Source organism: Schistocerca cancellata, chromosome 9 (genome assembly GCF_023864275.1).
Source record: "Schistocerca cancellata isolate TAMUIC-IGC-003103 chromosome 9, iqSchCanc2.1, whole genome shotgun sequence".
Classification (NCBI taxonomy): domain Eukaryota; kingdom Metazoa; phylum Arthropoda; class Insecta; order Orthoptera; family Acrididae; genus Schistocerca; species Schistocerca cancellata.
Window position 1 is genome coordinate 171,625,831 of NC_064634.1, and position 27,791 is coordinate 171,653,621.

The 27,791-nt window shown below is 42.5% G+C and overlaps 1 protein-coding gene across 1 annotated transcript in view; it reads right to left on the reverse strand.

The window, feature by feature from the left end:
• LOC126101173 (uncharacterized) overlaps positions 1 to 27,791 on the reverse strand; it is a 378,608-nt gene that overhangs the window by 28,995 nt on the left and 321,822 nt on the right. The window contains exons 35-36 of the mRNA XM_049911872.1: positions 17,948 to 18,124; positions 13,381 to 13,582 (exon numbers count right to left, since the gene is read on the reverse strand). Of these exons, the coding sequence (XP_049767829.1) occupies positions 13,381 to 13,582; positions 17,948 to 18,124 (379 nt within the window). The remainder of the gene's footprint in view (positions 1 to 13,380; positions 13,583 to 17,947; positions 18,125 to 27,791) is intronic.

Below are 27,791 nucleotides of genomic sequence, written 5' to 3' on the forward strand. Positions count from 1 at the left end.
CTTAAAGCTGGTTCAATGAACCCACTGCCAGGCACTTAATTGTGAATTGCTGAGTTATTATGTACATGTAGATAATACAGGAAACAGAAACATCAGTGCAAAGATGTAATCAAAAATGATGCTGCCAGTTGCCCTGGACGTGGACAGGAATGACTTTATATACATCAATATAAGCATCTGTGACTAGGGAGATGTCTATCCAGACATATATCATCACAAGATATTCCCAGTCAGCATCGAGACAAAGACACCGATGCTTGTCGATGTACCATAACAAAATAAGTATATTTCTTGTCCAACAGCACAAATTATGGATGGCTATGCATTGGTCACATGTTGCAAAAATATTTACACATATTAGGGCAACACACTGACATACAAGGAAAAGGCACAACAAAAGGACTGTCACAAACAAGTAAGCTTTTGGCCAAAAATGCCTTCATCAGAATTAGACCCCCCCCCTCTGCGCACGCAGTCTATTCCGATAAAGGCCTTTTTCACCGAAAGCTTACTTGTTTGACAGTCTTGTTGTTGTGCCTATCTGCGAATTAGTATCTTCACATATAGTTCCGCGAAAAAAAAAAAAAAAAAAAAAAAAACACACATCTTGGGTTGTCGGGTGTTCTGCCGGATATCAGCGTCGTACTTGCACGATATTTCGGTCACGTAGCTCGAGACCTTCATCAGGTGCGACCTGAGACTGCTCCTCGAGTGGACCTGGTCCAGTATTTATGCCTATGGCCTTCCCCCTCCACCAACGGCTGCAGGCGCTTCCTCTGTGGTCCGCGCCCATTCCCTGCGACCTGTTGGAGCGTTGCTGCTCCGTTTTCCGTCCGCTGAGGTTCTAGGTGTTCCCTCTGCGGTCCGCGCCCACTAAACCCGCTCCTGGGGCTTTCATCTACCGTCTGGAGTACCAAGCGTTCCCCCTGCGGTCCGCGCCCGCTCACCACGACCTGTTGGAGCGTTGCCGCTCCGTTTTTCGTCCGCTGCGGCTCTGGATGTTCCCTCTGCGGTCCGCGCCCACCAGTCCCACTTCTGGGTGTTCCATCTTCGGTCTAGTGCGTCTGGCAGTCCGTCAGGGGCTCGTTTACCATCTCCATCTCTCTGGTTCTTCTGTTTGTGTAGTGTTGCAGCTGGCCCCGTTGCTCCTTTAACAATTCCAGAGCCGGATCCCAGGCTCTGCTTAGCTGGTACCCTGTGTCACGATTCATAAGATCATCAGCCATTTTAATCTCTATCGATTCTCTTATAACACTGTCCCAGAATCTGGGTGTTTGTGCTAGAATCTTGGTATCCTCATACTTCATGGCATGATCTAGTTCTAGGCAGTGTTCAGCAATGGCTGACTTAGTCACCTGTCTTAATCTAGTGTGCCTCTGATGTTCTTTGCACCTGATCTCCACAGTTCTTGTCGTCTGGCCAATGTAGGACATGCCACATTGACAAGGTATATTGTAAATCCCTGGTTTTCGTAACCCCAGGTCGTCTTTGACACTCCCCAGCAGTCCCCCGATCTTGTTGGATGGACAGAAAACACACTTGATATTGTGTTTACTGACCACCCTGCACAGAAGAATGGGGTTCTGAAGACTTTGGTCCACAGAGCACGTGCCCTGTCAGACCAAGAGAATCTACCCATAGAGATAGAACGTCTCAAAACAGTTTTCTCCAAGAATGGATACACGAACAGACAAATTGAGAGGGCACTCCGACCAGCCACTATACCACAGGTTCCTGAAGAAGACCATGATGAAGCAAAGAAGGTGGCATATCTGCCCTATGCTGGCTCTATTTCTGCCAGAATCAGTAGGATCCTCCGTAAACACAATATCAAGTGCGTTTTTCTGTCCATCCAACAAGATCGGGGGACTGCTGGGGAGAGTCAAAGACGACCTGGGGTTACGAAAACCAGGGATTTACAATATACCTTGTCAATGTGGCATGTCCTACATTGGCCAGACGACAAGAACTGTGGAGATCAGGTGCAAAGAACATCAGAGGCACACTAGATTAAGACAGGTGACTAAGTCAGCCATTGCTGAACACTGCCTAGAACTAGATCATGCCATGAAGTATGAGGATACCAAGATTCTAGCACAAACACCCAGATTCTGGGACAGTGTTATAAGAGAATCGATAGAGATTAAAATGGCTGACGATCTTATGAATCGTGACACAGGGTACCAGCTAAGCAGAGCCTGGGATCCGGCTCTGGAATTGTTAAAGGAGCAACGGGGCCAGCTGCAACACTACACAAACAGAAGAACCAGAGATGGAGATGGTAAACGAGCCCCTGACGGACTGCCAGGCGCACCAGACCGAAGATGGAACACCCAGAAGTGGGACTGGTGGGCGCGGACCGCAGAGGGAACATCCAGAGCCGCAGCGGACGAAAAACGGAGCGGCAACGCTCCAACAGGTCGTGGTGAGCGGGCGCGGACCGCAGGGGGAACGCTTGGTACTCCAGACTGTAGATGAAAGCCCCAGGAGCGGGTTTAGTGGGCGCGGACCACAGAGGGAACACCTAGAACCGCAGCGGATGGAAAACGGAGCAGCAATGCTCCAACAGGTCGCAGGGAATGGGCGCGGACCACAGAGGAAGCGCCTGCAGCCGTTGGTGGAGGGGGAAGGCCATAGGCATAAATACTGGACCAGGTCCACTCGAGGAGCAGTCTCAGGTCGCACCTGATGAAGGTCTCGAGCTACGTGACCGAAATATCGTGCAAGTACGACACTGATATCCGGCAGAACACCCAACAACCCAAGATGTCATTAGATCGCCGGGAAAGCCTGAAGAGTTACAAAAAAAAAATATTTAAAAACCTAGACATACTGGTGCTAATTTTTGTAGTTGATAAAAGGTACAATAACTAAGATGATAATGCATAAAAATAAAATATAGTGGCTCATAAAATTTCATGAGAAAATTAGTACAGAGTGCATCTTGCAAATAGGAAGTGTTTAAACATCATAAAAATTAATAAAAAATTGGTTGATAACACTTCTGTACACAGTTAATATGTTATATAATACCTGATCTCCCTCGCAGAAATTTATGTTAAATGTCCGTGATTTTTTATAGTCTGAAGATAATCTTTCACAGTGAAACACGCCATCATAAAAAACATCTTTTTTGCAATCAAGATTAATTATTTTATAAAAATTAAATTTAGATCACTGGGTTTTCCAAATATGTTATGAAAAATTAGATGCAAGTTACTTTTAGGCCACATATCTTAACTGCACTTTCTGGTAACATTAAAAATTACATATTCCATCAAGTAAATAGTTACTGGTGTTCCTATTGCACGTTACCATGAAGAATTTGTGATCATTGTCTGAATATATTTAAAGCCACTGTTACTATTAACTAGTCTCTCAGGCAAAGTTACTAAAGTTTTCAGAAAAATCTCTGATTTATTGGAAAATTTATTTGCAATATGGACTGAAACTTTCATTAGCACCTTAGCAGTCAATTAGAGAGGCATCACATTGGTAAATTCCTCAGTACAACAATTTTCTGCATATTCCATCCACTTTTGGATGTCGCAATTCCAGTTGTAGTAAACATATGTAAACATATCTCACTTATATGTTCCCCCTCCCCACTTAGCCCATTCAAATTTGGTGGTGGTTTTCAATTCCAGGAACTACACTCATCATAACCTAAGGTAAAAATGACTAATTTGACACACAGAAGTACAGTACTGTACTGTTGTTCATATATATATTGGCAGTCTCTGACAACCTGCGACCTATTGACAAGTGCTGATCACAGACAGTAGTGATGTAGTGGCCAAACATAAGCAATAAACCATATGTAACTCAGTCCCTGGTTTTTTCTTTTTTCCATGTATGGTATAGTGAGGTTCAGTGTTTGATTAACTCTCAATAGATGATTTTCTTTTTTGTGTTGGAAAATGTACCGATCTGTCATGGTTAAGAAGTTAACGAGGCAGTTCACTAATGAAGAAAAGTGGAACACTATTCAGGAAGCAGACAAAAATCCATACATGAAGCATTTTGATACTGCACAAGAACTGAACATTCCTCCATTGACACTGAAAGCAATAGTGAGAAAGTGAAAAACGAGCAAGTGAAAAATAATTAAAGTTGCACGTCTTGGAGGAAATGGCAAAAGAAAATGAGTGCATGAAGATCAGTCTCCAGAACTGGAAAGTGTCCTATGGAAGTAGCTTAAAAAAGCTTGTGCAGATAACATTCTAGCTGATGGTGCTGCAGTTTGTGCTAAAGCTACATATTTGGCACAATAGTTGGGACTCCAAGATTTCAAAGCATCCAATAGTTGTATCTATAGGTTTAAGAGCCAATACAATTGACTGTATAAATGTGTTTGAGGTAAGGCTGCAAGTGTGAATATTGAAACTGTTGGGTCATGAAAAAACACTCTTCCACCCATCACTGAGAGGTACAGTCCCAATGATATTTTTAATGCAGATGAAAGGGCCTATTTTTTCATCTTCTGCTTGACAAACCCTGGAGTTTAGAGTAGAAAAATTCCGTAGCAGAAAATTTATCAAAGAGGCTGACTGTTCTACTATGTTTCAATGCAAGTGGAACAGAAAAGTTGGTGCCGCTAGTAACTGGAAAGGCAAAAAGTCCACAATGTTTCAAAAATTTGCAGAAATTCCCATGCAGATATACATCTAATATGAAAGCACGGGTAACGACAACTAAATCTGAAGAATATTTGCATGCTTGGGATACAAGATTGGATGTCAGAAACAGGAAAATCGTCCAGAATGAGACTTTCACTCTGCAGCGGAGTGGGCGCTGATATGATACTTCCTGGCAGCTTAAAACTGTGTGCCCGACCGAGACTCGAACTCGGGACCTTTGCCTTTCGCGGGCAAAGGTAGAGCACTTGCCCGCGAAAGGCAAAGGTCCCGAGTCGAGACTCGGTCAGGCACACAGTTTTAATCTGCCAGGAAGTTTCAGGAAAATCGTCATCTTCATTGATCAACATGCAGCACATCCTCCAGATACGTCATATCTTTGTAATATAAATATAATGTCTCTTCCTGCCAATTGCACACGCCACCTCCAGCCACTCTGACAAGACATTATAAAATATCTGAAACAAAAACAGAATAATTCTTGTCCAGAGGAGGTTCATCTGTCTTCATAGTACCGTCAAACAGGATGATTTCGGACACTGGGGCGAATTCGGACAGTATGGCTTATTTGCTCTTTGCCACTGCATAGAAATAAAGAGTTACTTATTTTAACGTCCATGTGCAAGTTATTTTAAGTGCAAGATTGCATTTGTCGCTTTCCACAACTTTTATTTTGCGTCAATTGTTTCCCTAGGTGAATAACTGATGAACAGTCTCAGTGTTAAAAATCCATGCATTATCATAAAGTGGAAACTTTTTACTGTTCCGCCGAGCAGGAAGTTATAGTAATCGTAATTGTCGACGCGCTCAGTGGCCAACAGCATTGAGACAATCTCTGAACAAGTTTGTCGAGTCTCTCGTGCAAGGTTATAAAACAACAATGGTTTTTCTAAAACTGTGTACTGTGTAGGGTGATTTCGGACAGTGCCAAGAACATATAAGAGCAGAAGAGGTGCTACAGTACGGTGTAATTATGACCCGAAACTTTTAGATAAAGCTGTTCGTGATATTCAGAGTGGTAAATTATCATACAGAAAAGCGTGTGATTTGTATGGTATACCTAAATCAACCCTACAAAATAGAGTGCAGAAAGCACATCCGAAAAAATGGGAGGACAGCTAGTGATAAATAAAGAAGAAGAAGTGTTGAAGCAAGGTATCTTGACGGCTGTACATTGGGGATTTCCCTTCACTAAACTGGATATTAGATATTTAGTTAAAGGCTACCTTGATAAATCTGGCCGAAAAGAGAAGAAATTCCGTAATAATTTGCCAGGAGAAGAATGGGTGCATTTATTCCTCACACAACAGTCACAAGATCTTTCAGTTTGCTTAAGCGAAAATATTAAACAACCTCGTAGAGAACTTGTCTGTAATATATAAAATTCATTATATTATTCCATATCACTTATTCATAACAAAGGGCTACCTCAAAATGTGCAAAAGCCACCAAAATCAAATAAAAAGCATGTAGAATTTTTAAAAAAGGCAGTAACTGTCCGAATTCGCCATCTATACAGTGTGGTCCATTGATCGTGACCGGGCCAAATATCTCACAAGATAAGCATCAAATGAAAAAACTACAAAGAACGAAACTCGTCTAGCTGGAAGTGGGAAACCAGATGGCGCTGCCATAGGTCAAATGGATATCAACTGCGTTTTCTTAAGTTGGAACCCCCATTTTTTTTATTACATATTCGTGTAGTACGTAAAGAAATTTAGTTGGACCACTTTTTTCGCTTTGTGATAAATGGCGCTGTAATAGTCACAAACATATGGCTCACAATTTAAGACGAACAGTTGGTAACAGGTAGGTTTTTTTACATTAAAATACAGAATGAAGGTACATTTGAACATTTTATTTCAGCTGTTCCAATGTGATACATGTACCTTTGTAAACTTATCATTTCTGAGAACAAATGCTGTTACAGCGTGATTAAAAAAATGGTTCTGAGCACTATGGGACTTAACGTCTGAGGTCATCAGTCCCCTAGAACTTGGAACTACTTAAACCTAACTAACCTAAGAACATCACACACATCCATGCCCGAGGCAGGATTCGAACCTGCGACCGTAGCAGTCGCGCGGTTCCAGACTGAAGCACCTACAACCACTCGGCCACCACAGCCGGCACAGCACGATTACCTGTAAAAACCACATTAATGCAATAAATGCTCAAAATGATGTCCGTCAACCTCAATGCATTTGGCAATACGTATAACGAAGTTCCTCACAACAGTGAGTAGTTCGCCTACCGTAATGTTCGGACATGCATTGACAATTCGCTGGCACATGTTGTCATGCATTGTCTGTTGATCACAACAGCACATATCCTTCAACTTTCCCCACAGAAAGAAATCCAGGGACGTCAGATCCGGTGAACATGTGGGCCATGGTATGGTGCTTCGACGACCAATCCACCTGTCATGAAATATGCTATTCAATATCGCTTCAACCGCACGTGAACTATGTGCCGGACATCCATCATGTTTGAAGTACATCGTCATTCTGTCATGCGGTGAAACATCTTGTATTACGTAGGAAATCAGCATACATTGCACCATTTAGATTGCTATCGATAAAATGGGGGCCAATTATCCTTCCTCCCATAATGCCGCACCATACATTAACCCACCAAGGTCGCTGATGTTCCACTTGTCACAGCCATTGTGGATTATCCGTTGCTCAATAGTGCATATTATGCCCGTTTACATTGCTGCTGCTGGTGAATGACACTTTGTCGCTAAATAGAATGCGTGCAAAAAATCTGTCACCGTCCAGTAATTTCTCTTGTGCCCAGTGGCAGAACTGTACACGATGTTCAAAGTTGTTGCCATGCAATTCCTGGTGCATAGAAATATGGTACGGGTGCAAGCGGTGTTGATGTAGCATTCTCAACACCGACGTCTGAGATTCCTGATTCTCGCGCAATTTGTCTGCTACTGATGTGCGGATTAGCTGCGACAGCAGCTAAAACACCTAATTGGGCATCATCATTTGTTGCAGGTCGTGGTTGAAGTTTCACATGTGGCTGAACACTACCTGTTTCCTTAAATAATGTAACTATCTGGCAAACGGTCCAGACACTTGGATGATGTCATCCAGGATACCTAGCTGAATACATAGCACACACCCATTGGGCATTTTGATCACAATAGGCATACATCAACACGATATCGACATATTCCTCAATTGGTAAATGGTCCATTTTAAACGGGTAACCTATCATGAAGCAAATACTGTCCGCACTGGCGGAATGTTACATGATACCACATGCTTATGTGTTTGTGACTATTACAGCGCCCTCTATCACAAAGCGAAAAAAGTGGCCCAGCTAAAACATTCATATTTCTTTACGTACTACACGAATATGTAATAAAAAAAGGGGGTTCCTATTTTTTAAAAAACCAGTTGATATCCGTTTGACCTATGGCAGCGCCATCTAGCAAGCCAACCATAGCGCCATCTGGTTTCCCCCTTCAAGCTAGGCAAGTTTAGTTCTTTGTAGTTTTTTCGTTTGATGCTTATTTCGTGAGATATTTGGCCCAGTCACTACCAATGGACCACCCTGTATACTGTAACTTTGGACAGAGATTTAAACATATGTAAATGCAAAGAGGTTGGGCAGAGATGTCAGTCGAGGCGGAAGTACAGAGGCAAAGATGTTGTTGAATGACAGGTGAGGTACGAGAGGCGGGAACTTGAAATTAGCGGAGGTTGAGGCCTGGTGGGTAATGGGAAGAGATAATTTGCCTCTGTACTTCCGCCTTGACTGACATCTCTGCCCAACCTCTCTGCATTTATATATATGTTGCCTGTGTGTGTGTGTGTGTGTGTGTGTGTGTGTGTGTGTGTGTGTGCCTATCCTTTTTTCCCCCAAAGGTAAGTCTTTCCGCTCCCGGGATTGGAATGACTCCTTACCCTCTCCCTTAAAACCCACATCCTTTCGTCTTTCCCTCTCCTTCCCTCTTTCCTGATGAAGCAACCTTGGGTTGCGAAAGCTTGAAATTTTTGTGTGTGTTTGTGTGTTTTTTATTGTTTTTATTGTCTATCAGCATACCAATAAGAGACAATAAAAACAATAAAAAACACACAAACAACATACCACCCCCCATGAACCATGGACCTTGCCATTGGTGGGGAGGCTTGCGTGCCTCAGCGATACAGATAGCAGTACCGTAGGTACAACCACAACGGAGGGGTATCTGTTGAGAGGCCAGACAAACGTGTGGTTCCTGAAGAGAGGCAGCAGCCTTTTCAGTAATTGCAAGGGCAACAGTCTGGATGATTGACTGATCGGGCCTTGTAACAATAACCAAAATGGCCTTGCTGTGCTGGTACTGCAAATGGCTGAAAGCAAGGGGAAACTACAGCCGTAATTTTTCCCGAGGGCATGCAGCTTTACTGTATGATTAAATGATGACAGCATCCTCTTGGGTAAAATATTCCGGAGGTAAAGTAGTCCCCCATTCGGATCTCCGGGTGGGGACTACTCAAGAGGATGTTGTTATCAGGAGAAAGAAAACTGGCGTTCTACGGATCGGAGCGTGGAATGTCAGATCCCTTATTCGGGCAGGTAGGTTAGAAAATTTAAGAAGGGAAATGGATAGGTTAAAGTTAGATATAGTGGGAATTAGTGAAGTTCGGTGGCAGGAGGAACAAGACTTTTTGTCAGGTGAATACAGGGTTATAAATACAAAATCAAATAGGGGTAATGAATAAAAAAAATAGGAGTACAGGTAAGCTACTACAAACAGCATAGTGAACGCATTATTGTGGCCAAGATAGATACGAAGCCCACACCTACTACAGTAGTACAAGTTTATATGCCAACTAGCTCTGCAGCTGACTAAGATATTGAAGAAATGTATGATGAAATAAAAGAAATTATTCAGGTAGTGAAGGGAGACGAAAATTTAATAGTCATGGGTGACGAATTCGAGTGTAGGAAAAGGGAGAGAAGGAAACATAGTAGGTGAATATGGATTGGGGCTAAGAAATGAAAGAGGAAGCCACCTGGTAGAATTTTGCACAGAGTACAACTTAATCATAGCTAACACTTGGTTTAAGAATCATGATAGAAGGTTGTATACATGGAAGAACACTGGAGATACTAAAAGGTATCAGATAGATTATATAATGGTAAGACAGAGATTTAGGAACCAGGTTTTAAATTGTAAGATATTTCCAAGTGCAGATGAGGACTCTGACCACAATCTATTGGTTATGACCTGTAGATTAAAACTGAAGAAACTGCAAAAAGGTGGGAATTTAAGGAGATGGGACCTGGATAAACTGAAAGAACCAGAGGTTGTACAGAGTTTCAGGGAGAGCATAAGGGAACAATTGACAGGAATGGGGGAACGAAATACAGTAGAAGAAGAATGGGTAGCTCTGAGGGATGAAGTAGTGAAGGCAGCAGAGGATCAAGTAGGTAAAAAGACGAGGGCTAATAGAAATCCTTGGGTAACAGAAGAAATATTGAATTTAATTGATGCAAGGAGAAAATATAAAAATGCAGTAAATGAAGCAGGCAAAAAGGAATACAAACGTCTCAAAAATGAGATCGACAGGAAGTCCAAAATGGCTAAGCAGGGATGCCTAGAGGACAAAATGTAAGGATGACAAATGTAAGGATGTAGAGGCTTATCTCACTAGGGGTAAGACAGATACTGCCTACAGGAAAATTAAAGAGACCTTTGGAGATAAGAGAACCACTTGTATGAACATCAAGAGCTCAGATGGAAACCCAGTTCTAAGCAAAGAAGGGAAAGCAGAAAGGTGGAAGGAGTATATAGAGGGTCTATACCAGGGCGATGTACTTGAGGACAATATTATGGAAATGGAAGAGGATGTAGATGAAGATGAAATGGGAGATACGATACTGCGTGAAGAGTTTGACAGAGCACTGAAAGAACTGAGTCGAAACAAGGCCCCCGGAGTAGACAACATTCCATTGGAACTACTGACGGCCTCGGGAGAGCCAGTCATGACAAAACTCTACCATCTGGTGAGCACGATGTATGAGACAGGCGGAATACCCTCAGACTTCAAGAAGAATATAATAATTCCAATCCCAAAGAAAGCAGGTGTTGACAGATGTGAAAATTACCGAACTATCAGTTTAGTAAGTCACAGCTGCAAAATACTAACGCGAATTCTTTACAGATGAATGGAAAAACTGGAAGAAGCCGACCTCGGGGAAGATCAGTTTGGATTCCGTAGAAATGTTGGAACACGTGAGGCAATACTGACCTTACGACTTATCTTAGAAGAAAGATTAAGAAAAGGCAAACCTACGTTTCTAGCATTTGTAGACTTAGAGAAAGCTTTTGACAATGTTAACTGGAATACTCTCTTTCAAATTCTGAAGGTGGCAGGGGTAAAATACAGGGAGCGAAAGGCTATTTACAGTTTGTACAGAAACCAGATGGCAGTTATAAGAGTCGAGGGGCATGAAAGGGAAGCAGTGGTTGGGAAAGGAGTAAGACAGGGTTGTAGCCTCTCCCCGATGTTATTCAATCTGTATATTGAGCAAGCAGTAAAGGAAACAAAAGAAAAATTCGGAGTAGGTATTAAAATTCATGGAGAAGAAGTAAAAACTTTGAGGTTCGCCGATGACATTGTAATTCTGTCAGAGACAGCAAAGGACTAGGAAGAGCAGTTGAATGGAATGGATGGTGTCTTGAAGGGAGGATATGAGATGAACATCAACAAAAGCAAAACGAGGATAATGGAATGGAGTGGAATTAAGTCGGGTGATGCTGAGGGAATTAGATTAGGAAATGAGGCACTTAAAGTAGTAAAGGAGTTTTGCTATTTGGGGAGCAAAATAACTGATGATGGTCCAAGTAGAGAGGATATAAAATGTAGACTGGCAATGGCAGGGAAAGCGTTTCTGAAGAAGAAAAATTTGTTAACATCATGTATAGATTTAAGTGTCAGGAAGTCGTTTCTGAAAGTATTTGTATGGAGTGTAGCCATGTATGGAAGTGAAACATGGACGGTAAATAGTTTAGACAAGAAGAGAATAGAAGCTTTCGAAATGTGGTGCTACAGAAGAATGCTGAAGATTAGATGGGTAGACAACATAATTAATGCGGAAGTACTGAATAGGATTGGGGAGAAGAGAAGTTTGTGGCACAACTTGATCAGAAGAAGGGATCGGTTGGTAGGACATGTTCTGAGGCATCAAGGGATCACCAATTTAGTATTGGAGGGCAGCGTGGAGGTTAAAAATCATAGGGGGAGACCAAGAGATGAATACACTAAGCAGATTCAGAAGGATGTAGGTTGCAGTAGGTACTGGGAGATGAAGAAGCTTGCACAGGATAGAGTAGCATGGAGAGCTGCATCAAACCAGTCTCAGTACTGAAGACCACAACAACAACATCATCATCATCATCATCATCATCAACATACCAATGCTTTCGTTTGGTAAGTTACAGCTTCTTTGTTTTTAGATATATTTTTCCCCACGTGGAATGTTACCCTCTATTATATAAGACTCAACTTAAAATTAAATGTTGATAGCTAACTCTTTTAGATATGTTCCTAAAATATGGATTCTTATTTTGGAGGCTAGAGGTAATGCTCTCGTGTCAAGTGATATACTTGCATTTCAATTGGCTGTTGGCTTAAATGCACACATCCCGCAGCTTGGATGTTGTCAACATCACCATATTTAAAATATTTTTGCTTCTTGTACACTAATGGATAATTTTGAGTTTCCTGGCATGATATTCCAAATGTGTTCTCAAAAAGGCATGATTAGAATAATAATTTATTGATATAGCATGTCAGGATGTGTGGCATTACGAGATTTTCTGTTATCTCAAATGTGGTTCTACTAATTACACATTTTCACTAAAAAATAAAATTTTTTTTAAAAAACCGAACTAGGTATTTTTCGATAGTACTTGTCCCACTTATGATGTTCCAAAATCTGTGGTCCTTCCAAAAAGTCTACTGTCAAGCAGTAAGTTCGTATGTTTCACAACTGATCTTGTCATTGTACTTTAAATGATGACATTATAAGCTGCACAGCTAGACATTGTTACGATACTGTTGTCTACTTGTGATCTTCTGATTTATTTGTAACTATTTTGGCAGAAAACAACCAAGATGATCAAAATTTTGCACACATGAAAAATTTAACTTTAAAGTGTTAGGATTTCACTAATTCACAGATAAGAGAAAATATAAAATGCAATTAGGAACTGTTAGCTAACATTCATTAGAACAGGGTCAGACTCCTGTTGCAGGCCGACCCGTCACAACTTTTTCCACTAATTCCATTATTAAGCGAGGTGTGAAATGACTTGCCCTGTAACGCATCAGTTAATTCACAATATGTTCCTTATAAAAAGCTCATAGAGCTAACTTTTAAACATGGTAGTCATAGCCTGTTTTCGAATATTCTCCCAATATATGACAACACTATCCTTCACCATAGCCTGAAAAACAGTAACATTCTTTTTTATCTTGTTCATGCATCTGGTGACCACACAATGCTTTATTTTTTACTCCTACCATGGTATCACTATGGAAACTGAATGGCTGGCGCGCTCTCTCTCTCTCTCTCTCTCTCTCTCTCTCTCTCTCTCTCTCTCTCTCTCTCTCTCCCCCCCCCCCCCCCCCCCCCCCCCCCCCCCCCCCCCCCCCCCCCCCCCCCCCCCACCCCCCCCCCCCCACACACACACACACACACACACACACACACACACAGAATGTAAAAACCTCACCTATAACTATGACATCCTTATCCTTTGCAAGAAGAGCAGCTGCTGCTTCTGTTGGCTGGTTACCCATTTGACGTTTCTGCCATGCTTCCAAAAATTCCATAGCGAAGTGAATGCCGTTCAGCTGACGCCCTGGAATGGGCAAGTCACGAGGCCATGTTGCACCCATGCAAAGCAATAATGCATCATATTCTTCCAAGAGATCCTGCAGAGGAAACAAAGAATTTAAACAACAACTTTATGTTGCTCTTCATTTGACGTACCTGTACGTGCCAACTATTAAAAAACACATTATTTAAGAGTACTAATTAAAAAATAACTAATATATATAAGTATGTTTCTGCAAACATAGGCTGTGATGAATCAGTTCCTTTGAAGGTTACCAGGAGGAGCAGGGGACAAAAGGGGCTGAGGAAGTAGGGGTTCAGTAACATCAATATAGAAATATTTATGAGTTCCAATAGCACCAAAGATCTAAATTTTAAGTGTGTCAGTGAGCCACATTTACTCAGTTACATATTCCTCACTGAGTGCCACATAGAACTTGGGAAGGCTGCATTATGAAGAGTGAATTGGTAGCTCCAACCTTGCTAAGTCCTGAAGTGTGTCAGTTTATCACAGGTAATCCTGTACAAAACTTCAGTTCTCTTTCTTTGTTTTTCTTTCTTCTTTTTCTTTTCTCCACCTCCACCTCCTCCTCCTCCTCCTCCTCCTCCTCCTCCTCCAAGTCCCATTATCTTATTGTTGTACATTTGAATAGTTACAACAGTTGGTGTTCAGAGGGCCTTCTCATTAGGTGTTGAAACCATTTATGTTGGTACTCTTTCACAACTTCCCTTAAACTGCTTTAAACAAGTGATCTCCAAAATTTGTGAATGTGAATGCTTAATTTGGCTAATTAAACTTGCACCTAATACATCACTTCTGCTGTTTCTGTTCTTTTCTTTCTTTCTTCAACTAGCATACAGTATTGCATGTGGATTGTGTCAGGTGGAGCAGATGAAGGGAAATAAGATGCGGGCAGCAGGAGGTAGGGGTGGGAAAGTGCAGGAGGCAGGTCGCAGGTGTCAGATGAGAATGTAGGACAGGCAGTAGATGCACGAGATAGGAATGAGACATATAGGCACCGTAATCAGTGAATTCATGCACTGCACTAAAGTGGTAACATGGGGGATTGAATTGGGAGGGCATGACAGGACACAGGAAAGTTTGTCATGTGGAAAGAGGATGTGTGTGTACGAGGTTATTGGAGATTGAAGCCAACAGGATTATGTGAATAAAGCATTTGTGGCCATACAGAGATAGATAGGCGTGTGTGGGAAGGGGGGTTGCGGAGGGGGGGGGGGGGGGGCGGCACACTCTAACCTGAAAGGGGATTCATCCAAAAGCCAGTGCAGTTTTCATTCAGATTTGTTTTTGTACATGTTGATGACTCACTGCCTTTACTATCTGATGTCATTTCTTTTGTTGTATTTCTGTATCTTTTTCCCTTAAATCTGTGTTTCTGAAATAAACTGGCATTTCACATCCACATACTTCAGTTTTAATCCTGCTGGTCTATTGTTGCCATTGGTCTCATTTTATTCAGTGAAAATTTCGTACTATCACTATCGTATATTTTGTTTCATTTCGTTTTACCTACTTACAGCAGATCTTTTTAATTAGCAAATACTATAGTTTAATGTTGCCCACATTTATAGATTTGTGGCTGTCCTGTTTCTGTTCTTGTGATTTTAGCCACATTAAATAAGTCGCTTGCCAATTTTTAGATATAATAGTTAATGACTATGGCTTTTAATTGTGATTTAAAAGTATTAATTAAATTTCTTGAAATTCCACGTTTCACCAGTATTTTCCCTAATTTTGGTCTGTTAACCCTCTCATAAGTATTCTAATACTTTCAGGCCATAATTAAATATTGCATTAATACAAGATGACACCTTTCTAGAATCACAAATGTTATTTCTGTCAACTACTTTGTACTATTGGTCGTATTTTTTTATTTACTTATGTATGCCTATACTTTGTATGCATTATTTAACATTGACATGCCTGTACGTGTGGCAATGTTTTCAGTCACCTTATTAATGTTTTTAGGACACACTATTAATGAAGCCTATTTCTATAGCCACAGATGTTATTTAACAGTCATACGAATCTCTATTTTTATGTTTATCCAGGGTATTCTGCACATCTACTATATTTACATTATGAAATTCATTCATTTCACTATCACTTCTACCAAATACTGCTGTTTCACTATTGATACTTATGTATTTGTAACAACTGATCCATTTATTTTGAGTTTATAATTCTCATAAATTTCCAGTCTCAGTTTTTGCACTTCTATCATTTAATATGTGGGGAATGTTCAAGGAATTTTAATTTTAAAAATAGGCAAAAATCTGAAATAAATAAATAAAAAAACAACTTGACGAATTAATTAACACAGAAACTATGAAGAAAGATGAAACTTGCTTAGTCTGCTTTTCTTGCGTCTCCTAACTACTGATATCCCCCTTTTAATGTCACCAATTTTCTTATTGTTTAGCAATATTAAGATTATTTTCTTTTCAAATCGCACTATTATTAAACTCTTCATTTAAAAATTTTAGTCTTATTTATTTCAGTATGTTTTTAGACCAGGTGCTTCATTGGCCATTTTAAGAAGTATTGTCCTGCTCTATATTATCTGTTAATCACTTAATAATACTGTCTAATGTTCTTCTGGAACCATCTCAAACTTGTCTGTTTTTAGACTTAACTAAATTTTGCTATTTTCATTCATTTTATTACATCCATTTTCTTCCTTTTAAAATTTATCTCCTGAGTAATTTAATTTTACCTGTGAGAAAATAGTGGTTTGTCTCTGCACACACCTCACCCAAAACCACCTTGTATCAATATACCAGTTCACGTTTAATGCTGCAGTACCTCCCCCAAAAAAATCTAGTCTCAATATACCAGCCCACTTTTTAATGCTGCAATCTATTACTGACTAAACCTCACTACTACCAAGTATAGGTTTGTACAGATGTGTATGAAAATATAATTAATTATTCTGGCGTTATTGAAAGCACACCGACTCAACAGTTTTCCACTGAATTTAATTAACATTCACCAAGTGATCAAATTAATTTAGGCATTACTACTTTTCCAGTTCTAGCACTGAGGTCTACTTATATTTAAATAGCATATTTATAAATTATGTTCAGTGATTCTTGAAGCAACTTGCGAGACTTTTCTGCCTCTTATTTCTCATATGATTGGTGCATGAACTTTTACTATATTTCCATGGCATCTACCTGATTGATCTTTATAACAATAATTCATTCTCTAATCCAACAAGCACTTATTTTCACAATATATATATATATTGATCTCTGCCCAAACTCTTTGCCTCTGTATATGTCTGCTTGTGTCTGTATATGTGTGGATGGATATGTGTGTGTGTGCGCGCGCGCAAGCGCGAGTGTATACCCGTCCTTTTTTCCCCCTAAGGTAAGTCTTTCCGCTCCCGGGATTGGAATGACTCCTTACCCTCTGCCTTAAAACTCAAATCCTTTCATCTTTCCCTCTCCTTCCCTCTTTCCTGACGAGGCAACTGTTGGTTGCGAAAGCTAGAATTTCGTGTGTATGTTTGTGTGTCTATCGACGTGCCAGCGCTTTCGTTTGGTAAGTCACATCATCTTAAAAAGAAAGATGATGAGACTTACCAAACAAAAGCGCTGGCAGGTCGATAGACACACTAACAAACACAAACATACACACAAAATTCTAGCTTTCGCAACCAACGGTTGCCTCGTCAGGAAAGAGGGAAGGAGAAGGAAAGACAAAAGGATATGGGTTTTAAGGGAGAGGGTAAGGAGTCATTCCAATCCCGGGAGCAGAAAGACTTACCTTAGTCTGCTTGTGTCTGTGTATGTGTGGATGGATATGTGTGTGTGTGCGAGTGTATACCTGTCCTTTTTTCCCCCTAAGGTAAGTCTTTCTGCTCCCGGGATTGGAATGACTCCTTACCCTCATCATCAAAGTTTTTATCCATTCACAGGAGCAAGATGAAGAGTATCCTGTGAACTCAATGCTTTAAAGGATAAAGGAGCATGCAGTTTAGTCACACCAAACAATGAAGGAAATGAATCAAAAGCCACTGCCTTCTGGGTAAAGTGGGGAATTTGAAAGACTACAGGGAACATGCCCTCAACAGAAAAAATATGTATGCAGATCTAGAATCACTGGATTAGCAGGTTAATTGCGGGATTATTCAGTTATAGCCTGTTTCCTATACTGGGAACATTGACAAATTCACTAAATAAATGAAGAAACAGCCACAAGGTTAAAAAAAAAAACACACACACACACACACACACACACACACACACACACACACAATAAATACGGCATTATAATTCATTTTTTCCATTACCATAAACTGAAAACATCTTAAACATAGATATCTCATCATTTTCTTGTGCAAGAAGCTCATCACATACAAATAAAGTGCAACAACCACATGTAAATTAAATTTATGGTACTCCTGCTATCACTATAGCGACTGTGAAGTAGTTACCTTAGCTGAAATGTCTTTGCCAACATTTATGTTTGTCTTGAATTCAATACCCTCTTGTGCCAAGAGATTGACACGGCGCTGTACAACTTCCTTTGACAATTTCATAGTTGGGATGCCATACTGGAGAAGACCACCAATGCGATCATTTCTTTCAAATACAGTCACCAGATGACCAGCCTAAGAAGAAAAAGAAATATACTTCAGTTTACTTCCTTGCTTTCATTTAACTTTTACTGTCTGACATTTATTTACACAATTTATCCAAGGACAGGCTTACAAGCTGCACTTGTAAAAAACAAAGCTATATTTTGTGCTTGTTAGTAAGAGGAATACATAGATATTGATCATTTCTCTTAGTTTCAGCATCTCTCATTTCATCCACCAATCACTCACTCAACAACTTCTGGTATTTTTTATGCATATAATTCCTAGAGCGCAGCATCCTGTAGGGTCACAAAACTGTTGACACTATTGTTCATACCCTTGTCAGAGGCACAATCACAGACAATGTCTAATTTTGCAATCTTTTGTTCTAATGGACTATTATTAAATAATTTCTTGTTTTTTCTTTCACAAGCAGTTAGTTCTGCTTTCTCCACCACCGGGCCGACGGCGGGTCGTTGGCTGCATAGTATAGACTGGCCCCTGTTTCGCTTGTTGCAAAGGCCAACGATATTCAGAGGACAAACTGCCCAATGATGCATACACACTGTTTTCTGCCTTTTTAACAATAATTACTGTTAGTTGTTTTTCTTGACTGATTGGAGGAAGTTTTAAAGTAAAGAAATAAGACATGTTAATGAGCTCCATTGAGCAAAATTTAACATTATAATAAAATATATTTTACATTGGCAGAAATAACATGATTAGTTTTTACACAGTAATGACAAAAAAGAAATTAAATACTTTTCCAAGTTAACTGTCTTTTCCAAGAATGGATTTTGTTCCCCATCACTCGCTTTTCCTGCAACTCAGCTTCACTCAGTCACTTACTCACATGTAGGCAAGCAGTTGTAGAGTATGACCCAACATGTGTGTGTGCGCCTTTCAAATGGCAAAGTGAGCATGCCAGGCACGCCAGGCACCTACATCACAATGTAGATTGAAGAATAATAGTGGGCAAAAAGTACTGTGCATGCACAGCGCAACTTTGCAGCATCCAAGCGAGATCTGCATGGCTATATTCATTGCGCAGAAAACTGTGTCATTAGACAAGATAATATCGACCACTTTCATCAGTTTTGATCACGTGTGTCTCCGGTGCCCTTATATCACATAATGATGTAATCTTCATTTATGCTACATTAAAAGACAAGAATGTGGCTACGCTAATCTTTTGAGTTCTCTCAGTATATATTTCAGAATATTCTCTCTTTATATGGTAAAGATAACAAGGACTTTTTCATGTTGTTGATCATTTCTGGTAGAAATTTCTATTTACAGGGTGTATACGTGGATAACAGGGGGGGGGAGAGGGGGGGGGTGGGGAAATCCCATATTTTTTCCAGATTTCCAGTTAAAAATACACTTTCTCTCGGGTGAAAACATGCGTTTTCCATGTTAAGTGACAGTATATTATCCCATATCAATCCTTTGAATGGTTCCGTTTTGGAAATAACTTTGATGTGCAGCAACACATACGCTGCGTATTTTCATATTACGAAAGTATACATTGGAATTCCACCAAACACCATGTTACTTTCCGAATCATTGAAATCAAGATAGCGATGTGCATTTGTAAGCCAGTCATAGCCTATGTCACGTGATCTCACCAGCCAATGGCAGTGGATATTCAAGGCATATAACACGTGATGATGTCAGCCAACAGCATCATCACTGTTAAGTAGCATGAACACACAAACAGGGAAAGTTAGTTAGTTTAAATTAATATACATAGTGTTGCTACAATAAAAGAAAAGCTTTCACATATAATATTTGTCTCCTAAGATTAATAAGCTGCAAGAGAAACTAAGCTTTCGCTTATAATGTTGATTTTTTTGCGCGTGTTACATTTAAGATATATCACACAAATGTTCCAGTAAAATGTTTAATAATGACACAAATGTCTGATCTTCAGGGTTCGAAATTATTCTAAATGACCCGTCATCAAAGAGTTGATTTTTAAATGAGATTCAAACGCTCTGTGATTTAATAAATTCATGGTACGTCCTCACACACAGTTCAACTTACGTAAAAGGATATTTACCTTGAAAGTAATGCTTTTCAAACCACCATTCACAATATTTTCCCACGACCTGTTAGAAATGGGTCCGTTTCAGCAGTTGCCAGTGAGCGCAGATAACAGGCGACACCGCGTTTGCGCAGCTATCATGACGTAGGAAGCCCGTATGTACGTGTATGCGTAAAATAATAAAAGATCATACATTATGTCATAAAAGAAACAAGACGTCAGAAGATACTCCAAGAGCACTGGAATTTCGTGAACCATACTAAAATGTACACATTTGAAGTGCATACTTAAGTGCACATTGATATGTCCAGATTTCCAATGATGTAGACCTTGACAGTAAAAAACCGAAATTGAAAACCAGCAACAATGGGAACAAAGTCATAAAATTGGAGAAACTAAAAATAGAATGAATGCTTCAAAATCCACTACAGAAAGGGGGTAGTTGTCCCCAAAAAAAGCTTCAAATGACTGACGTCATTTCACTGTCACTAATAAACTGGAGAACGCGGTCGGCTGAGCGCGTGTCATCTGCTAAAATCGACGATAGATCAGGCGATAGCTGTAGACAGGAGCGTAACGGATTAAAATAGGGGCATTCAATTAAAAGGTGTCTTACCGTCCACAGCTGAAAGCAGTGGGGACAGAGTGGGGGAGGATCGCCGCTTAAAAGATGTCGATGGCTAAAAAGACAGTGCCCTATCCGGAGTCTAGCTAAAATTACCTCCTCCCGATGACGCGTTCGGGAGGAAGAGGTCCAAGCGCAAGGAAGGGCTTTCACTTCCCGCAATTTATTACAGGGAAGTGTTGACCAATGCGCATGCCATAAATGAGCAACTTGGCGACATAAACCGCTCCGTATATCGGTGAAGGGAAGCGACTGAATAGCTGGCCGAGGAAGAGAGACTGCAGCCTTGGCCGCTATATCGGCCGCCTCATTCCCACAGATACCAGCGTGTCCCGGGAGCCAGAGGAACGCCACCGAGACGCCCCCCAGGTGGAGCAAGCGCAGACAGTCCTGAATCCAGTGGACCAGAGGGTGCACAGGGTAAAGAGCTTGGAGACTGAGGAGAGAGCTGAGATAATCTGAGCAGATAACGTACTGTATCCGCTGATGGCGGCGGATGTAGTGGACAGCCTGGAGAACAGCGTAAAGCTCCGCAGTATAAACTGAACACTGGTCGGGAAGCCGAAAGTGATTTGGGGTGTCGCCAACAATATAGGCACTCCCTACACCTAACGATGTTTTCGAGCCGTCGGTGTAAATAAATGTGGCGTCCGTCATTTGTGCACATAGAGCAGCAAATGCCCGACGATAAACAAGTGTAGGGGTACCATCCTTGGGAAATTGACAAAGGTCACGGAGCAGGCAGATCCGGGGACGGAGCCAAGGCGGTGCTGTACCCCAAGTTGTCAAGAAGGTTTTAGGAAAGCGGAAGGAAAGAGAATGGAGCAGTTGACGGAAGCGGACTCCCGGGGGTAGTAGGGAGGAGGAGCGGCCTGCATACCCTACATCAAAGGAGGCGTCGAAAAAAAGGTCATGGGCTGGATTAGCAGGCATGGAAGACAGATGGCTAGCATAACGACTCAGGAGGACTGCTCGCCGATTGGACAGCGGAGGTTCAGCAGTCTCAGCATAAAGGCTTTCCACAGGGCTAGTGTAAAAAGCTCCAGACACTAAACGTAATCCACGGTGGTGGATAGAGTCGAGACGCCGAAGAATAGACGGCCGAGCAGAGGAGTAGACTATGCTTCCATAATCCAATTTCGAGCGCACTAAGGCACGATAGAGGCGGAGAAGGACCACTCGGTCCGCTCCCCAGGAGGTACTATTCAGGACACGGAGGGTGTTAAGCGATCGCAGACAGCGAGCCGAAAGATAGGAAACGTGGGAGGACCAGCACAGTTTTCTGTCAAACATAAGACCCAAGAATTTAGCGACGTCTGAAAACAGAAGGTTGACAGGACCTAGATGTAAGGAGGGCGGAAGAAACTCCTTACGTCGCCAAAAATTGACACAAACGGTCTTACTGGGTGAGAAACGGAAGCCGGTTTCGATGCTCCACAAGTGGAGGCGATCGAGACATCCTTGAAGACGACGTTCAAGAAGGCTGGTCCGTTGAGAGCTGTAGTAGATCGCAAAATCGTCCACAAAGAGGGAGCCCGAGACATCAGGAAGGAGACAATCCATAATTGGATTTATGGCGATGGCAAACAGTACAACACTCAGCACGGATCCCTGGGGTACCCCGTTTTCTTGGGAGAAAGTACGGGAGAGAGTAGTGTTCACCCGCACCCTAAAAGTGCGCTCTGCCATAAATTCGCGAAGAAAAAGGGGCAGCCGGCCTCGAAAGCCCCAAGAGAACAGTGTGCGGAGGATGCCTGTCCTCCAACAGGTATCGTATGCTCTCTCCAGATCGAAAAATATTGCTACCATTTGGCGTTTCCGGAGAAAATTGTTCATGATATAAGTGGAGAGAGCAACAAGATGGTCACCTGCAGAACGATGCTTCCGAAATCCGCATTGGGCTGGTGTTAAAAGACTGCGGGATTCCAGCCACCAAGCTAAACGGTAATTCACCATACACTCCAAAACCTTACAGACACTACTCGTGAGAGAAATGGGGCGATAGCTAGAAGGGAGATGTTTGTCCTTTCCAGGTTTCGGAACGGGAACGACAACAGCTTCCCGCCACCGTCTGGGAAAGGTACTGTCGGTCCAAATTCGATTATAAAGGCGAAGGAGGTAACGCAGACTATGGGTTGATAAATGCAGCAACATTTGGACATGGATACCATCCGGTCCTGGGGCAGAGGAGCGAGAAGAAGAGAGGGCATGTTGGAGTTCCCGCATGGAGAAAACAGTATTGTAGCTTTCGTGATTTTGAGAGGAGAAAGCAAGATGTCGCACTTCCGCTGCACGTTTCTTCGGGAGAAACGCTGGTGGGTAATTTGAAGAGCTCGAAATCTCAGCAAAGTGCTGACCCAACGAGTTAGAAATTGCGACGGGGTCCACTAAGGTATCATGCGCGACAGTGAGCCCAGAGACCGGGGAGAAACTAGGCGCGCCTGAGAACCGTCGAAGCCGACTCCAAACTTCCGAGGAGGGAGTGAAGGTGTTAAATGAGCTAATAAAGAATTTCCAGCCTGCCTTCTTGCTATCGCGGATGACGCGACAGCATCGCGCACGGAGCTGCTTATAGCGGATACAGTTGGCCAAAGTAGGATGGTGACAGAAAATGCGAAGAGCACGTCGCCGCTCACGTATTGCGTCACGGCATGCCTCGTTCCACCAAGGAACTGGGGGGCGCCGGGGCAATTCGGAGGTGCGTGGTATTGAACGTTCCGCAGCTGTAAGAATAACGTCGGTAATATGTGTGACCTCATCGTCGACGCTGGGAAAGCGACGGTCATCGAATGTCGCTAAAGACGAAAAAAGTGTCCAATCGGCTTGGGCAAATTTCCAGCGTCGCGAGCGCATATATGGCAGTGGAGGCTGCAGTTTAAGGACACATGGAAAGTGGTCACTCGAGTGTGTATCATCAAGGGCGAACCATTCGAAGCGCCGAGCTAGCGGAACAGTACCGACCGCAAGGTCCAAATGAGATAAATTTGTCGTGGAGGCAGACAAAAATGTGGGGACCCCAGTGTTGAGGCAAACTAGATCCGCTTGGTGGAAGACGTCTAGCAATAGAGAGCCACGTGGACAAGGATGTGGAGATCCCCGAAGCGGGTGGTGGGCATTGAAGTCCACAACCAGCAAATAGGGGGGTGGAAGCTGACCAAGAAGATGAAGGAGATCAGCTCGTGCCATTGGTGTGGATGATGGAATGTATACAGTACAAAGAGAGAACGTGTATCCAGAAACGGAAAGACGGACGGCGACAGCTTGGAAGGAACTGTTTAAGGGGATTGGGTGATAATGGAGAGTATCATGGAGAAGAATCACGAGTCCTCCATGGGCTGGAGTGCCTTCAACAGAGGGGAGGTCATATCGGACGGACTGAAAATGGGGGAGAACAAAGCGGTCATGGGGACGCAGCTTTGTTTCCTGAAGACAGAAGATGACCGGCGAGTAGGATCGTAAGAGGACCGACAATTCATCCCGATTGGCTCGAATGCCGCGGACATTCCAGTGGATAATGGACATAGGGTGATCAGAAATTGGAGGAATGTGACCAAGGGTGCTGTCAACTCAACGACTGCTCAGAGCTTGCGAGCGACAGCATGGAATGGCATTCAGCCGAAGGCAGAAGATCCTGATCCATAGGTTGGTCAGGAGCAGCCCCTGCCACCAGCGATCGGCCGGTTGACCGGCCACCAGCAGTGCGCCTCGGCGACACAGAAGACGGCCGAGGGCGATTTCCGCCAGGTGGTGCTGTAGATGGGACACGCCTTGGCGGAGAAGGAGAGGAACTGGGTTTCTTTGTAGCCTTCTTGGAAGTATGATGTTTAGATGAAGGAGGAACCGATGGTTGTGAAGTTGCGGTACGCAAAAACTCTTCACGAGTATGCTCTTTTTTTGAAGACTTGGCGTCTGACTTGTGGGCTCGAGATTTAGCAGAACCCGACGAAGGGTGAGCCATAGAGTGGGCAGGCGAAAGTGGTGAGGTTGAACGGGCGATCTTTGCGCTGGCCGATCTGACGACCGTGGTACTAAAGGTGAGGTCGCAAGTCTGCGTGGCCGCCTCCTTTGTTGGCCGAGGAGAAGCAAGGACAGTCCTGTATTTTCCTGTCTGAGGCACGGTGGGCTGTCGACTGGCGAATAATTTTCGAGCAGCAAAGGTCGACACCTTTTCCTTCACTCTTATTTCCTGGATGAGCTTTTCGTCCTTAAAAACGGGGCAATCTCGAGAGGAAGCAGGGTGGTCACCCATACAGTTGATGCAGCGAGGGGATGGAGGTGGACAAGCACCCTCATGGGCATCCTTGCCACACGTAACACATTTGGCCAGATTGGAACAGGACTGGCTGGTGTGATTGAACCGCTGACATCGATAGCAACGCGTAGGGTTTGGGACGTAAGGGCGAACGGAAATTATCTCATAGCCTGCTTTGATTTTCGATGGGAGTTGAACTTTGTCAAATGTCAAGAAAACAGTGCGGGTTGGAATGATGTTTGTGTCAACCCGTTTCATAACTCTATAAACAGCCGTTACGCCCTGGTCAGACACAGATATGATAGTCAGATGCTTCTATAGACCACCTGCATCAGCAATCGTAGTAGTTGAGCGCCTCAGAGAGAACCTGCAGAACGTCGTGAAGAAGTTTCGTGATGATACTATTGTAATAGGGGGAGACTTCAATCTACCAGGTATAGAATGGGATAGTCACACAATCAGAACTGGAGCCAGGGACAGAGACTCTTGTGACATTATCCTGACTGCCTTGTCAGAGAATTACTTCGAGCAGATAGTTAGAGAACCAACTCGTGAAGCTAACGTTTTAGACCTCATAGCAACAAATAGACCGGAACTTTTCGACTCCGTGAATGTAGAAGAGGGTATCAGTGATCATAAGTCAGTGGTTGCATCAGTGACTACAAGTGTAATAAGAAATGCCAAGAAAGGAAGGAAAATATATTTGCTTAACAAGAGTGATAGGGCACAAATCGCAGAATATCTGAGTGACCACCATCAAACGTTCATTTCTGAGGAAGAGGATGTGGAACAAAAATGGAAAAATTCAGAAACATCGTCCAGTACGCCTTAGATAAGTTCGTACCGACTAAGGTCCAAAGCGAGGGGAAAGATCCACCGTGGTATAACAATCATGTACGAAAGGTACTACGGAAACAAAGAAAGCTTCATCATAGGTTTAAGAGTAGTCGAATCATAGCTGATAAGGAAAAGCTGAACGAAGCGAAAAAGAGCGTAAGGGAGCAATGAGAGAAGCATTCAACGAATTCGAACATAAAACATTGGCAAACAATCTAAACAAGAACCCTAAAAAGTTTTGGTCATATGTAAAATCGGTAAGCGGATCTAAATCCCCTATTCAGTCACTCGTTGACCACGATGGCACCGAAACAGAGGACGACCGAAGAAAGGCAGAAATACTGAATTCAGTGTTCTGAAACTGTTTCACTGCGGAAAATCGTAACACGGTCCCTGACTTCAGCCGTCGCACGGACGCCAAAATGGAAAATATTGAAATAAACGATATCGGAATTGAAAAACAACTGCTATCACTTAGTAGCGGAAAAGCATCCGGACCAGACGAGATACCCTTAAGATTCTACAGTGATTATGCTAAAGAACTTGCCCCCTTTCTATCAGCAATTTATCGTAGATCGCTGGAAGAACGTAAAGTACCTAGCGACTGGAAGAAAGCGCAGGTCGTTCCCATTTTCAAGAAGGGTCATAAATCAGATGCGAATAATTATAGGCCTATTTCGCTTACGTCAATCTGTTGTAGAATAATGGAACATGTTTTGTGTTCTCGTATTATGACGTTCTTAGATAATACAAATCTCCTTCATCATAACCAACATGGATTCCGCAAACAGAGATCATGTGAAACTCAGCTCGCCCTATTTGCCCAAGAAATTCACAGTGCCGTAGACACTGGCGAGCAGACTGATGCCGTATTCCTGGACTTCAGGAAGGCATTTGATACGGTTCCGCACTTACGTTTAGTGAAAAAAATACGAGCTTACGGAATATCGGACCAGGTTTGTGATTGGATTCAGGATTTCCTAGAAGAAAGAACACAACATGTCATTCTTAACGGTTCAAAATCTGCAGATGTAGAGGTAATTTCGGGAGTACCGCAAGGAAGCGTGATAGGACCTTTATTGTTTACAATATACATAAATGACTTAGTTGACAACATCGGTAGCTCCGTGAGGCTATTTGCAGATGACACGGTTGTCTACAAGAAAGTAGCAACATCAGAAGACTCGTACGTACTCCAGGAAGACCTGCAGAGGATTAATGCATGGTGCGACAGCTGGCAGCTTTCCCTAAACGTAGATAAATGTAATATAATGCGCATACATAGGGGCAGAAATCCATTCCAGTACGATTATGCCATAGGTGGTAAATCATTGGAAGCGGTAACGACCGTAAAATACTTAGGAGTTACTATCCGGAGCGATCTGAAGTGGAATGATCACATAAAACAAATAGTGGGAAAAGCAGGCGCCAGGTTGAGATTCATAGGAAGAATTCTAAGAAAATGTGACTCATCGACGAAAGAAGTAGCTTACAAAACGCTTGTTCGTGCGATTCTTGAGTATTGCTCATCAGTATGGGACCCTTACCAGGTTGGATTAATAGAAGAGATAGACATGATCCAGCGAAAAGCAGCGCGATTCGTCATGGGGACATTTAGTCAGCGCGAGAGCGTTACGGAGATGCTGAACAAGCTCCAGTGGCGGACACTTCAAGAAAGGCGTTACGCAATACGGAGAGGTTTATTATCGAAATTACGCGAGAGCACATTCCGGGAAGAGATGGGCAACATATTACTACCGCCCACATATATCTCGCGTAATGATCACAACGAAAAGATCCAAGAAATTAGAGCAAATACGGAGACTTACAAGCAGTCGTTCTTCCCACGCACAATTCGTGAATGGAACAGGGAAGGGGGGGATCAGATAGTGGTACAATAAGTACCCTCCGCCACACACCGTAAGGTGGCTCGCGGAGT